This window comes from Miniopterus schreibersii (genome assembly GCF_964146895.1).
Source record: "Miniopterus schreibersii genome assembly, chromosome: 7".
Classification (NCBI taxonomy): Eukaryota; Metazoa; Chordata; class Mammalia; order Chiroptera; family Miniopteridae; genus Miniopterus; species Miniopterus schreibersii.
In genome coordinates this window covers 51,780,784-51,793,898 of record NC_138108.1, presented here as the reverse complement: position 1 = coordinate 51,793,898, position 13,115 = coordinate 51,780,784, and the positions used below count along the sequence as shown (strand labels likewise).

Below are 13,115 nucleotides of genomic sequence, written 5' to 3'. Positions count from 1 at the left end.
CCTTCTGTGAGCACCTGCCTTCTGTATTTGAGCTCTTCCTAGTGCCTTGTTTATCTCAGCTGCATTTTATTGTAGTTGTTTGTTCATTTGTCTTGTCTCCCTTTTTAGACTGTAAATTGGATTAGCGGTCAGGATCTTATCTTTATACTTTCAATAACACTAACTTTATAGCGTAGTACATAAGTGGAAGATCAAAAATGCATTGAATAAATTATATCTTTATAAGGTAATTCAGCATGTACAATTTGATACTTTATCTTAACAGTATTTAAAAGTAATGTAAGTTATTTTTTCCTTTATCCTCATTGCCTGTCTTGACACTTAATTAGTATGACTTACTCATATTGTAACAAGTCATCCTAAACCTAGGTGGCTCAGTGATTTTTAGATTTCTCACAATTCTAGGATGCAAGGACGTCCTTCTGCTGGTCTTGCCTGGCTGCTCAGGTGGCTTCAGTCAGCATTTGATCAGGTCCCTTTCTAAGATGGTCTGTCTTCATGTTTTGAGGTCTTCACTGGAGTGGCTGGGATCCCTGGGCCTCTGTCTCCATGGCATCTTTTATTCCTGAGCCCTTTCATAGCATAGTGATCTCAAGGTTCCAGAAGACAAAACTGTAAGGCCTTTTAAGATTTAGCCTCAGACATTGCACAAGATCACATATACCACATCCTGTGAGGTTCAGGAGGCCAGCCCCACATTCAAGGGATGGGCAGTGGGCTTTGCCTCTTCCACAGAGGACAGAAAAAAAGCACAGTGACCTGGAGTTACTCTGTATGTGTATCTTCCCACTAAATTAAATAAGAACATCAGTACAATCTTATTTTCTTCATCTCCTCCCTCCTCTCATGTTGATATGTGGAATTTAGACTTAATCTTCAATTTCCTGAATTAATCCCTTAGCACTGTTTCTTGTGCCCTAATCCTTCCTCTATCATATTTGCTGTTTAGTTTCAGAACTTCCTTTAAAAGATTGTTGCAGCCTGGCCAGCATGGCTCAGCAGTTGATAATCGACCTATGATCCAGGCTATCAAGGTTCAATTCTTGGTCAGGGCACTTGCCCGAGTTAAGGGCTAGATCCCCAGTAGGAGGTAGCCAATCAATCCATGACCTCTCATCATTGATGTTTTTATCTCTCTCTATCTCCCTCTTCCTTCCTCTCTCTGAAATCAATAAAGACATATTTAGAAAATAAAAATAAAAGATTGTTGCAACCACACACTTTTAGACGTGGTATGTCCTAAATGCCTTTATTTTGATTTCATGTTTGTATCATAATTTTTGGTCAGTACTGGAAGCTATTGCTATATCTGCTGTGGTTGATAAGAGGCCTGATGCCAAACTGATTCTCATTCCTTTGCAAGCAGTTTGTTTTTCCTCCACGGTAACAATTATAATCTTTTCTTTATCCTTGGACCAAGAAATTTCAGTGGATTGGGTCTACATGTAGTTTATTGTTTCATTCATTTTCTTCACTTATTGGCCCTTTTTAAATGATTAGTTTTCAGCTCTCAGGAATTTTCATTTATTTCTTTTAGTATTTGTTCTTTTTTCTCAGTAAATAAACATAACTCTTGGATCTAGTCTATAGTCTCCTAATGGTTTATCTTTTTCATCACTTTTTATTTTTTTAAGTCTCTGAGAGAATTATTTAGATTACTCTTATGAAATACTCTTTAAAAAAATTATTCCATTGATTGAGAGTTTTGTTTTTATCCTATAACTTTTTTTTTCAAGGTCTCTGGGTATCTCTCTTTTATTCATTCTGGTTTTAATTTAAACGCAAGGGATATTAGCTCTACCTACTCTATTTAGGGAATTTGGTCTCTTTTGGACATCAGTCACTGGCTGAGGCCCTGTTCTCTCTGGATCACCCCTTCTTTGCCTGTGGCAACTGTTTGAGCATGTGCAGGACAGGGGCTGACCACCAGGCTGCACTGCCTTTTTACCGCTGATCATCTGATCTTGACCTAGCCCTAAGAGCCTAGAGTCTAGTATTCACTGATTGAGCAGCTCTCTCATCAACTGCTCCAACCTTTAAGGCAGGCCCTTTTCTCTTCTGTGTTGTTTCCTTGGGCTGTTTTGTCGTAGGTCTGCAGCCATTTTTCTGTCTTTTTAGTGCGCTGACAGCAGTTTTTAAATTTCTAGACTAATTTTCTTGTCCTGAAAAAGAGAAAATGCCTTTCTGTTATTTTATGGCATTGCAAATTGTTTCTTGATCTGGTTATCCTCCCTCAGAGTTTTAACTACATTCTTATGCTATTATCTCCATCCGATCTTTTTTATATTCTTCAACATTCCAGGCTTCCCCTCCTTTCCCCTCATTTATATGCTACAAAGGACCCCAAATTCTAAGGAAAAAAGTGAACCTGCAGTACTTTCCAAAAAGAGACTTCCATTTTTCCTTCTTTGCTGGCCATAAGAAAGAACCTTTCTTTTGGAAAGGTTGAAAATATTAAAGTGAAATCTGTATTTATCCAGCATAGAACTTTCACTTTTTATTAACACTTTTTCAGTATGTACCTGTTGTTATAGAGGCCATATCAACACTTGGCATAACTCCAGGGGGCACCATTCACGTAGAATACAATGAGAACTGCTTCCTCCAGGTGTGAGCAATGCTGACCCTGATGTTATATATTAACAGGGGTTTATTTTAAGAAATTTTAATTGAATGGCATATGGGGTTAAGAGCATTCTATTTTGTAATGTAAACCTCTTATTGAAATGAATTCTGTCAAAACATTTGTGAGTCATAAAATTGTATTTTTGTAGTTTTATAACCAGAAGTAGTTCAACTGATAAGCATTTCGTCATTCCAGTGGTTATATATTAATATCTCAATGTGGTATGAATTTGCAATTTTCTAATTACTAATGAGGTTGAGCACCTCATTTATTAGCCATCTAGATTTCCTCTTTTCTTAGAAAGCTTATTCCCACTGTTTTTTTATTTTTATATTGGGCTATCTTGCATGATCTTTTGATTAGAAAAACAAATAAATCCGTAAGTCAAATTACTTAACTGCCATACATAATTTATTCTCTAGAATCATATTCTTTTTGGCATATAGCTCCCTTCTGAACAAATTCTTTCCAAGAAATTTTAATTTTTTGGATGAACTGCCTGATTAAAAGATTAGTATGTAACTATATCTAAACTTCCTAAACAGTTGCAGATTTTGGTAATGCTACTTATTTCCCAGATATTTTAAAAGTATAACTGTGAGAAGTTTATCTAGTACTTCTTTAAGAATTTAGAATAGGTTCCATATGGTTCTGAAGGTGTTTAACTTTTGAGGCACATTTCTTATTTCCTAGTACTTCATTCATCTGTGACATTTGTTCCAGTTTTATTTTAAGTGAAGAAACTTATCTTTCCTACACAAAGTACTCAGTAATTTTTTTCTGCTTTTACTGTTGTAATGTTTTCTTCATCTAATGCTTACTTAGCAAACTTTTTTTAAAGTATAGGTGACATACAATGTTATATTAGTTTCAGGTGTACAGCATGATTCTACATTCACGTACCTTACCAAGCGATCACCAAGATAATGCTAGTAACCATCTCTCATCATTCAAACTTATTTCGATATTATTGACCATATTCCCTGTGCTGTACTTTACATCACTGTGACTTATTTATTTTATAACTGGAAGTGTCTCTCTCTTAAGCAATCCCCTTCACCTTTTCACCCATCCTTCCACTACACGCCCCCCCCCAACCCCCATCAGTTTGATCTCTGTGTCTGTGAGTCTGTTTCTGTTTTGTTTTTTAGATTCTACATGTAAGTGAAATGATAGTATTGTCTTTCTTAATTTCTCTTTCTGATAGTTTCTTAATTGCTGTATAGAAGAAACACAACATATTTCTATATATTAATTTTGTATTCTACAACTCTACTTAATTCATTTATTATTTCTAATAGTTTTTTGGTGGAATCTTTAAGGTTTACTACATATAGTGTCATGTCATCTGCAGATAGTGACAGTTTTACTTTTTCCAATTTAGATGCCTTTTCTTTTTCTTATCTGACTGATGTGGCTAGGACTTCCAATACTGTGTTGAACAAGAGTGGTGAGAGTGGGCATCCTTGTCTTGATTCTGACCTTAGAGGAAAGTTTTCAGTTTTTCACTATTGAGTATGATGTTTGCTGTGGGTTTGTCATATATGGCCTTTATTATGTTGAGGTGTGTTCCCTCTATACCCATTTTGTTGTTTTTGTTTTGTTTCATTTTTTATTAAATTTATTGGGGTGACATTATGTAAATATTATTTCTAATTCTTTAAGTATTCTCTGTTTTTCTGTATTATATCAAATGTAGACTCAATTTGATCATTTTTTAATTTTAATTTTTGAAAATGATACATTTCCTGCAGTGGAGGTCTTCTGGTAATAAATTCCCTCAGTTTCTATTTGTCTGGAAAAATCTTTATTTCTCCTTCATATCTAAAATATAACTTTGCTGGATATGTTATTCTTGGCTGGTAATTTCTGTCTTTCAGTAGTGTGAATATTTGGTTCTACTCTCTTCTAGCTTGTAGAGTTTCTGCTGAGAAGTCCAATGATAACCTAGCGGGCTTTCCCTTATAGGTTACTTTTTTCTTTTTCCTGGCTGCCTTGAGAATTCTTTCTTTGTCATCAATTTTTTTAACAGTTTTAATACAGCGTTCCTTGGAGAAGGCCTCTTTGGATTGAGGTAATTGGGTGTTCTGTTTGTTTCTTGAATTGAGAATCTAGCTCTTTCTATAGGTTTGGGAAGTTCTCATCCACTATTTGAATAGGCTCTCCGTTGCCTTCTCCCTCTCTTCTTCCGGTATGCCTATTATTATGTCATTCTTCTTAAGTTTATTGAGACTTGTTTTGTGGCATAACATATAATGTATGCTGGAGACTGTTCCATGTGCACCTGAAACTAATGTGTATTCTGCTATTTTTGGATGGAATGTTCTATCCATCTGGTCTAATGTGTCATTTAAGGCCAGTGTTTCCTTGTTGACTTTCTATCTGAATGATCTATTCATCATTGTTAATGGGGTGCTAAAGTTCCTTACTCTTACTGTTACAATGCCAGTCTCTTTCTTTATATCTGTTTAATATTTGCTTTATGTATTTATGTGTTGGGTACATAGATGTTTACGAGTATTATTTCTTCTTGCTGTATTGATTTCTTTATTATTGTGAAATTCCCTTTTTTGTCTCTTATTATAGCCTTTGATATAAGTATTGCTACCCCAGCTTTTTTTTTTTTAATATTACCTTTTCTTTTAAAATATGTCTTTATTGACTTTTTAGAGAGGAAGGGAGAGGGAGAGAGATAGAAATGTTGATGATAGAGAAACATTGATTGGCTGCCTCCTGCTACTGGGGATCAAGCCCATAAGCCAGGCATATGCCCTGACCAGGAATTGAAACAGTGACCTCTTGGTGCACGGGACAAAACTCAATCCACTGAGCCACACCAGCCAGTCATACTCCAGCTTTTTATTTGTTTCCATTTGCATGAAATAATGTATCTTTTTTCATCCCTTCAAATTTAGTCTGTGTGTCTTTAAATCTGAAGTGAATTTCTTATAGGCAAGGTATGTATAGATCTTGTGTGTGTTTTTTATTCAGCCACTCTTTTTTTTTTTTTTAATATGTCTTTATTGATTTCAGAGAGAGGAAAGGAGAGGGAGAGAGAGATAGAAACATCAGTGATGAGAGAGTCATTGATCGGCTGCCTCCTGCATGCCCCCTACTGGGGATTGAGCCCAAAACCCAGGCATGTGCGCTGACTGGGAATCAAACTGCAATCTCATGGATCATAGATCAATGCTCAGCTGCTGAGCCATGCTGACTAGGCCACTCTTTGTCTTTTGATTGGAACATTTAGTCCACTTATATTTAAAGTAATTATTGATAAGTATATGCTTATTACTCTTTTGTTGATTATTTTCTGGTTTTGGTAGGTCTCTGTTCTTTTTTTCTCTTGCTCTCTTCTCGTGATTTGTTGACTTTATTTAGTGTTATGTTTGCAGACCTTTCTCTTAATTTTTTGTGTGTATCTATTATAGGCTTTTTGGTTTGTGGTTACCTTGAGATTCATATATAACAACCTGTGTATATAGCAGTTATTTTAAGTTGATGGTCACTTAAGTTTGACACATTCTTAAAGCATTACATTTTTACTCCCCACCCATAACACACTTTCATTACTCTATATTACTAATATCTTACTTTGACTCAAATTAAAGTATTCATGCTTATTTTCTGTCTTTTATTACTTTTCTTAATTTGTTCTTAGGCATTATTATATTATCAATATTGAAATAGTCATTAACCATCATAACATTTTCTCAGTGTTCAAAATGAAGTGATGAGATGTGTGTTATATTCCAGATTACTAGTGCAAAAGAGAGAAGAAACATGTGGAACCCAATTTATTTTGCTGGAAACAAAGTATACATAGTATACTTTGACCAAAAGTTACCAGTAAGGAGAGTAGAAATGAGTAAATAGAGGAAAATTCAGTATCTAGTTGATCTTTAGCCCAGAGAGATTTAGCCCAGAGATGATTTTTGTGGATTAGTATCATCTGTTGTAAAAGGGATTATAGATATTGAGTCATAGGTTGTACCCATATACTTTATCAATATACCTGTATACTACATCAATAGCCATGTATTATATAAAACACTTAGCCTTACAAAAAGTGTTTTTATAAGGCTCAAAAGAATGCAGTTCAACTGAATGATAAAATGAGACCTGGTCAAAGAGGAAGTTTAATCTGTAATTACTGGGGGAAAATGAGTTGGTCACAAACTCATCTCTGAGCTTCCTTTGTACAACCAGACAGACAGACAGACACAGCACCAAGCTTCCTGGCCTTCAGTTGCCTTTTTACAGAGGGGTGTGATATGATAGACACCTGTTCTGAAAACTGCTGAGTAACATTCCCATTAATTCAGAATGTAGACGTCTTATCTTAGTCTTAGCCTCAAGATTCGGAGAACTCAGAGCTTCCTATTCCTTCATACCCAGTGCAGGATCCCTTCTATACCATTCCTGTTACTAGATCGTCTGAGCTGTGATTACCCACCTCTCATGATGGGGAATATAGCACCTTTAAAAAATCAGTTTGTAAAATTTTGGACATTTGAGTGTTTGCTAAGCTTGCCCTTGTGGCTTCAGACTTTAATTTGGATTAAAAGTAATATAATCATTAGCGAAATTTGATTTAGTGTATAAAGAGAGTAATATAGGCTAATACAAGTTTGTTCCGAACTATTACTGTTTTGGTCCAGCTCTGAGGATCATAACCTAAAAAGTCTAACCTTGTTTGTGCATGGGTAATACTTTAGAGTTTTGTTAGATATCTTTTTGTCTGCATAGTCTTTTTTTTTTTTTTTAAAGTAAAAATTTCTCTTTTTGTTCTATTAACTCTTTTTTGTGTGTCCCCTGCCAAGGCTTGAGCTCATAAGGAACAGGATCTGTCATTCATTTCATCTCCATTCCTGTGTCTGGAAATAATGACTGAATCCCTTCACTGTCCTACTCATTCTTTCTTGAATGGATATACTTGTGTCCATTCCTGTTAATATGCCACCCATAACTGAAAGTGGGTATGTCCCAAGGAACCTGAAGGAGAGGCATATACTCATTTGTCCCCCTCTTTCTATTATCTTAAATACTAATGTCAGTACAGCATAAGGTCATCTTGGCTGTGGGGTAGCCTTGTCTCATTCATGGTTCACTTATTCTCTCTTGAACCTAAAGTATCTAAATCTTTCCTCTAATGTCCTGCTGAGCGAACATTTATTCCTGTTTTATCTTACAGAGGCGGCTCATTACTGCAGTTTAGCAATGTTATTTATATTTTAATTTTATCATCTGGTAAATTCAGTATTGTTAATCTTATTGAAGATTTTGGGCAGGCCTCTGCGTTGTTATTACATTATGGCTGTAGTTTTGGTTAGGATTTGGTCAATATTAGTCCTCCTTGGCATTACATTAGAAATATCTATAAGGTGATGTTTCATTCAGCTATTTACAGATCGGGAGTCAGCAGTTGCCCTGTGCCAGCCCCATTTTTGTGCTGCTTATAATGTCAAGGGGGCTTTCTAACATGAGGCATGCCTCCCTGGAGTCTAGCCACACTGCATTTCCGTGATTTCACTGCCAAAGACAGAAATTAGACCAGCATAACGTGACTTTTCTTTGGTGTGCCTCTTTTTAGTTCTCACAGATTGTCTCTTGGATAAAATTCCTTTAAGAATCTCACCTAAGATCTATGTCTAGCTCCCTAGTTTGTAACACGAACAGAGTCTGCTTTCTGCTTTCCAAAAACAGAAATGGCATTTTCCTGCTTCCAGTTTTCTGGTACCTCTTCCAATCTCTGTGATTCTCTGGAGAGCCCCCAAATGGTCCAGCCGCTTATTTGCTAGTTTTCTCAGGTCCCTAGAACGTGATCATTCAAGTCAGGCAAGTTGAGGTCACTGAGAGAGCACGAGGCCTAATTTCTCATAGTCTCTTTGCTACATAAGTACTCATTGCTTTTTTTCTTTGCTAGTGGGAAGAAGTTATAATATCATCCTGTGACTCTAGTCTTTGCTTGAGTCCTGCAACTCTTTAAATTGTTATGAGGACTACAGGAAAATGGACAGACAACCTTAATAGATTTATAACTTGTCATTATTGTGGTATCCCTCTTCTGCCGAGTATAGGTTGTGGTATTTTGGGGCTGTTCCAGAGATGAGGGATAGGGAATTGTCTCGCCCTCAGTTATGCATGGGTACTGTGGTCACCATTCTTCGTCTCATGGTGTTAACGATTACCTATAATGTCTCCTAGTCTTTGAGGAACCAGAGAATGAAAACATCATCCCTGCCTGTGAAAATTTCTCTGCTGCTGAGTAGTAGTTTCTTTTACTAATGTATAAACTCTTTGCAGCCTCTGTCCATCAACTTCAGTGCTATTATTCCATCTCTTGCATCTTGCTCTACTTTGGCTTGATCTGACTCACCTAGATGATGAGTCACTAGTAGTCAGTGACCCTGCCTGATGCCTGTGTCCCCTTATGGCCCCTCCAAGCACATGGTCAGAGCAGTACTCAGAAAATGCTCATCTAATTTCATCAATTCTGGACAAAGTTATCATGATAAGTATTGTGAAATTAAGTGTGGTACACTCAGAGTGATGGAATATAGATATAGTAATAGAATTTTGTATCTTTAAACAGTAAGGCTCCTCCTCTTTTTGGTAAAGAATTAATAAGTACTTCCCCAGTGACATATCTATACCTCCATTTCCAAATTCTCTTTGTTCACTGAATTTTTGCTTCTCCTTTTCTAACATATTGGTTATTTCACGATATTATACTCTTGACATTTAAAATTTTTTGATTCTTGGCATTATTTGTTTTACTGTTGCATAGTAACGTTTTTGTTCTTTGCAACCATCTGCTTATTTTAAGGTGTGTAATTTTTCAGTGGCATAGAATACTTTTATATCTTTAACTGTCTTAGAGACTAACCTGGAATCTTTATGTGTGGCTATTTTTTTCTTTGTAGGCCTCATATTTTGTCTTTAATGAGTACTCAGTAAATGCAGAAATGGCTTCTTTTATTCAGTTCATGATATTTAATGTGTGTTTTACATACTAAAAAGTAGATTGCAATAAAATCATTCCATTGTGTTGTATAAAGAATTAGTAAGCCATTTTTTTTTTTTTTTAATAAGTGTGGAAAGTGGGGCTTAGTAAAGTGGTCGCTTGTCCACGGTCACTTAGGTTTTGATCCCAATCCCATTTACTTCAAGTCCGAAGCTTCTCCTCCTACTCATACTTGAGGAAGCTGTCCTTGCAGCTTTGTTTCCCCTTAAGCCTTGGGCTCCTGGAAATGGGAGATGGAGAATTCACCTGCTAGATCAGGTTTGAGGAGTCTTCACGAAGGGGAAATGCAGAAACTCATCAGTGCCCTTACCTGTTTCTGCCTATTAATATGATAAGAGTAAAGCAACTACTCACAGAAACCTGGAGCCTAGAACCAAGTCCACTGATGTGGAAGTCAGGAGACTGAGAGGGAAGTTGGGGCTCAAGTGCTATGCACCTTTTCCCTTTTTTAAATACAGATTATGATTTGGGGAAAAAATGGCAGGCTGATATTGAAATTTGAGGAAATGGGGGGAAAATCCCCAGATTGTACTACAGAATTGAACATTATAGAGGTTGATGCAAAATTGAAATTCAACAGTAGAGTAATTTTTAGTAGAAAACTATGCAGAATGTCAAGAACAATATTTATGGTCTCAGATATCTATATATGAGTATACAATGAACAAATGAGGACTCATGAGCATCATAGCACTTGGTTAGATTTGCCAGATGCCTGGAATGAGACATGGGAAAGATGGTCGTCCTTCATTCATATTCACATTTATTCAGCAAACATTAACTGAGCACCTATTATGTATTCCAGGCTAGTTTCATGATGTGATAGAAAGACTGTGCTCTCAAGATGATGGTCAGAGAGACTGACATGTAAACAAATTATTTAAATATTTACAATATTTTAGGTGGGTATCTTTTCCTAATTTTCTCAGACTTGTAAAAAGTCTGTATCAGGGCAGAAAGTGTCTGGCAAGCACATCACTCTCTGTATGTGTTGTCCTAGAAGAGGCACTTCATCTTCTGCCAGGAACCCATTCTGCTGTAGTGAGCTGTGGGCCTGAAAAATGGCTTCTCTTGTCAACACCATCCCCATGCCATTGTCACCTTTGCATAATCAGATTCTTATAAGGAAACCAAACTAGCCATAATACTCTACCAAAGATATCCTTGTTATTAGTTATAATGCCTTGCATTTCTTTTAAATACAGCAGACCTTGGTTTATTTTCAGGTCTTCCTTAAGTTTTATAACCTTTTTTCCTATTGCATAAGCCTCTTCTGTGATCAATACAGCATTTGCACATTTGTAGATGTCTTAATGTGTGTATACTTATCTGAAAGCTGGCCCGTATAGCAGTTAGAGCATTTATTATTATTTGTTTCAGGATAAGATAATTATACTTACTTATTGGTTACCTGATTATAAGATTCATCAATTTAACAAGCTTCTAGCAACTTTATTATTCTTAGTATATTTCTAATTTAAGAGCCCTCCTCCCCAGCCCTTTTCATGTCATTTTTCTGACTATGATGTTTAAATATTTTCTTAGTATTTATTATCATTACTTTTACCTTTATTTTTTAGTATTTGGTAGTAATAGCTATACTTTTGGCCCTAAATGTTGCCTTCTAAAAGTCAAATAGCTGTAGGGAGTTGTGATCATTGTATGTAGAAGTCTGTGGTAGTTCCTAAGAACCATCTGCAAATCCTCAGCCCCTGCCTGTTCCTGCAGAGGAGCCTTTGAGAAAGTGTTAACCCTTTGCCTGCTTGATTGCAGGAGGAATGCCAGCTCCTGAGCAGGCCTCACTGGTGGAGGAGGGGCAACCACAGATCCGCCAGGAAGCTGCCTCCACTGGCCCAGGCATGGAACCCGAGACCACAGCCACCACTATTCTAGCTTCTGTGAAGGAGCAGGTACATCCTCTTATTGGAGTTTGCAATTATTTCTTCAATGCCTTTAAAAATTAATCTTTGGATGTGTTTTAAATTTGTCTAACGTCCTTGACACCTTCACGTTTTCTAATTATAAGGTGTTTACATCCCTGAGTACATTGGGATGACTGGCATGTAGAGCTGCTCCAGGTGCCAGTCAGAATCGGAACATGCAGGATACTTGTGCGTCTGCAAGTAAGGACAATATTGATGATGATCGGTGTCTGTCTCCCCACCATTGCAGAGTGTGTGCATGCGTGCCAAGCTTCGTCCAGTGTAGTTCACATTGCTGACTTTTCTGTCAGGACAATGGCAACCTGAGGCCTGTAATATCCTTAGATGTGTTGAACATTTAACATGGGTATTATCTAGGGTTGTCTCTGTGATTTTTGGATAAAGGCTATATTTGTTGTGTTTGTCTGAATCAAAGTATATTCATTTTGTGAGCTAGTGTTCTAATACTTGTCAAACTGTGCCAGTTTGCTTCAATGTCATGCTTATGTTGATTTTCTTAAGACCCTCAATACTATTTATCCTTCAAACCCAAGTAGCCTTCTAAATTAGAACTTACTTGTTGTGCTTAGAGATTGGAATTCCTAAATTTAATTTTTTAAGCTTTAAAAGTTTAGTAAGGTGAATGTAAATTTTGTATTTCATTTTTTATTTTATTTTTTAGAGAGTAGGAGAGGGGAAGACAGAGAGAAACATTGATGTGAGAGAGGCATAAGGATTGGTTGCCTCCCACACGTGCCCTTATTAGTGTGGGGATTGAGCCTACATCCAAGGCACATGCCCTTGACCGAGAATCGAACCCGAGACCCTTCAGTCTGCAGGCCGACGCTCCAACCACTGAGCCACACCAGCCAGGGAAAGGTGAATGTAAATTTAAAGCCACAGAGATAGATTTCTGTCCCTCCTTTCAAAACAAACCAAACCAAACAAAAATATATGCCCTCTGTGAGGGTTATTGTGTTGGATATAATCCAATTAAAAACTTTATTTATTTATTTATTTATTTATTTATTTATTTATTTATTTATTTATTTTAAATATACTTTATTGATTTCATAGAGAGGAAAGGAGAGGGATAGAGAGAGATAAAAACATCAATGATGAGAGAGTCATTGATCGGCTGCCTCCTGCACGCCCCCGACTGGGGATTGAGCCCGCAACCTGGGCATGTGCCCTGACCGGGAATCGAACCCCAATCGCCTGGATCCTTGGTCGATGCTCATCCGCTGAGCCACGCCTGGCCGGGCTAATTAAAAACTTTAAAATCTTATGATTAAACCCCAGGGTCATTTTTTCTCACGAGTTATAAACATAGATGTATATTTGCTGGAATATTCTTTTAAAAATCAATATCAGCAGTTCAGATGATCAGTAATTACAAATAAGTAAAGGAATATTTAATACCCCATTATTTTACTGTTTGCTGTAAAACAGGTATGTGTTATGAAAGGTACTCCAGAACTATGACATGTCTGACATTAGAGCTGTGTTTACAAAAAAATGATTTCGCAATTTATTCTAA

The 13,115-nt window shown here is 36.7% G+C and overlaps 1 protein-coding gene across 27 annotated transcripts in view; it reads left to right on the top strand.

Moving 5' to 3' along the window:
• Positions 1-13,115, top strand: part of PKP4 (plakophilin 4) — a 213,795-nt gene that overhangs the window by 58,375 nt on the left and 142,305 nt on the right. For 21 of the 27 annotated variants that reach the window (XM_081142581.1, XM_081142557.1, XM_081142558.1 and 18 more), the window contains one exon: positions 11,427-11,563. The exons of 1 other annotated variant lie outside the window; for it this stretch is intronic. In XM_081142581.1, coding sequence (XP_080998707.1) covers positions 11,432-11,563 — 132 coding nt within the window. In that variant the 5' untranslated portion in view covers positions 11,427-11,431. Of the gene's footprint in view, positions 1-11,426; positions 11,564-11,679; positions 11,777-13,115 lie in introns of those variants that run through there. 5 more of the 27 variants (XM_081142573.1, XM_081142576.1, XM_081142575.1 and 2 more) reach the window with 1 other exon arrangement.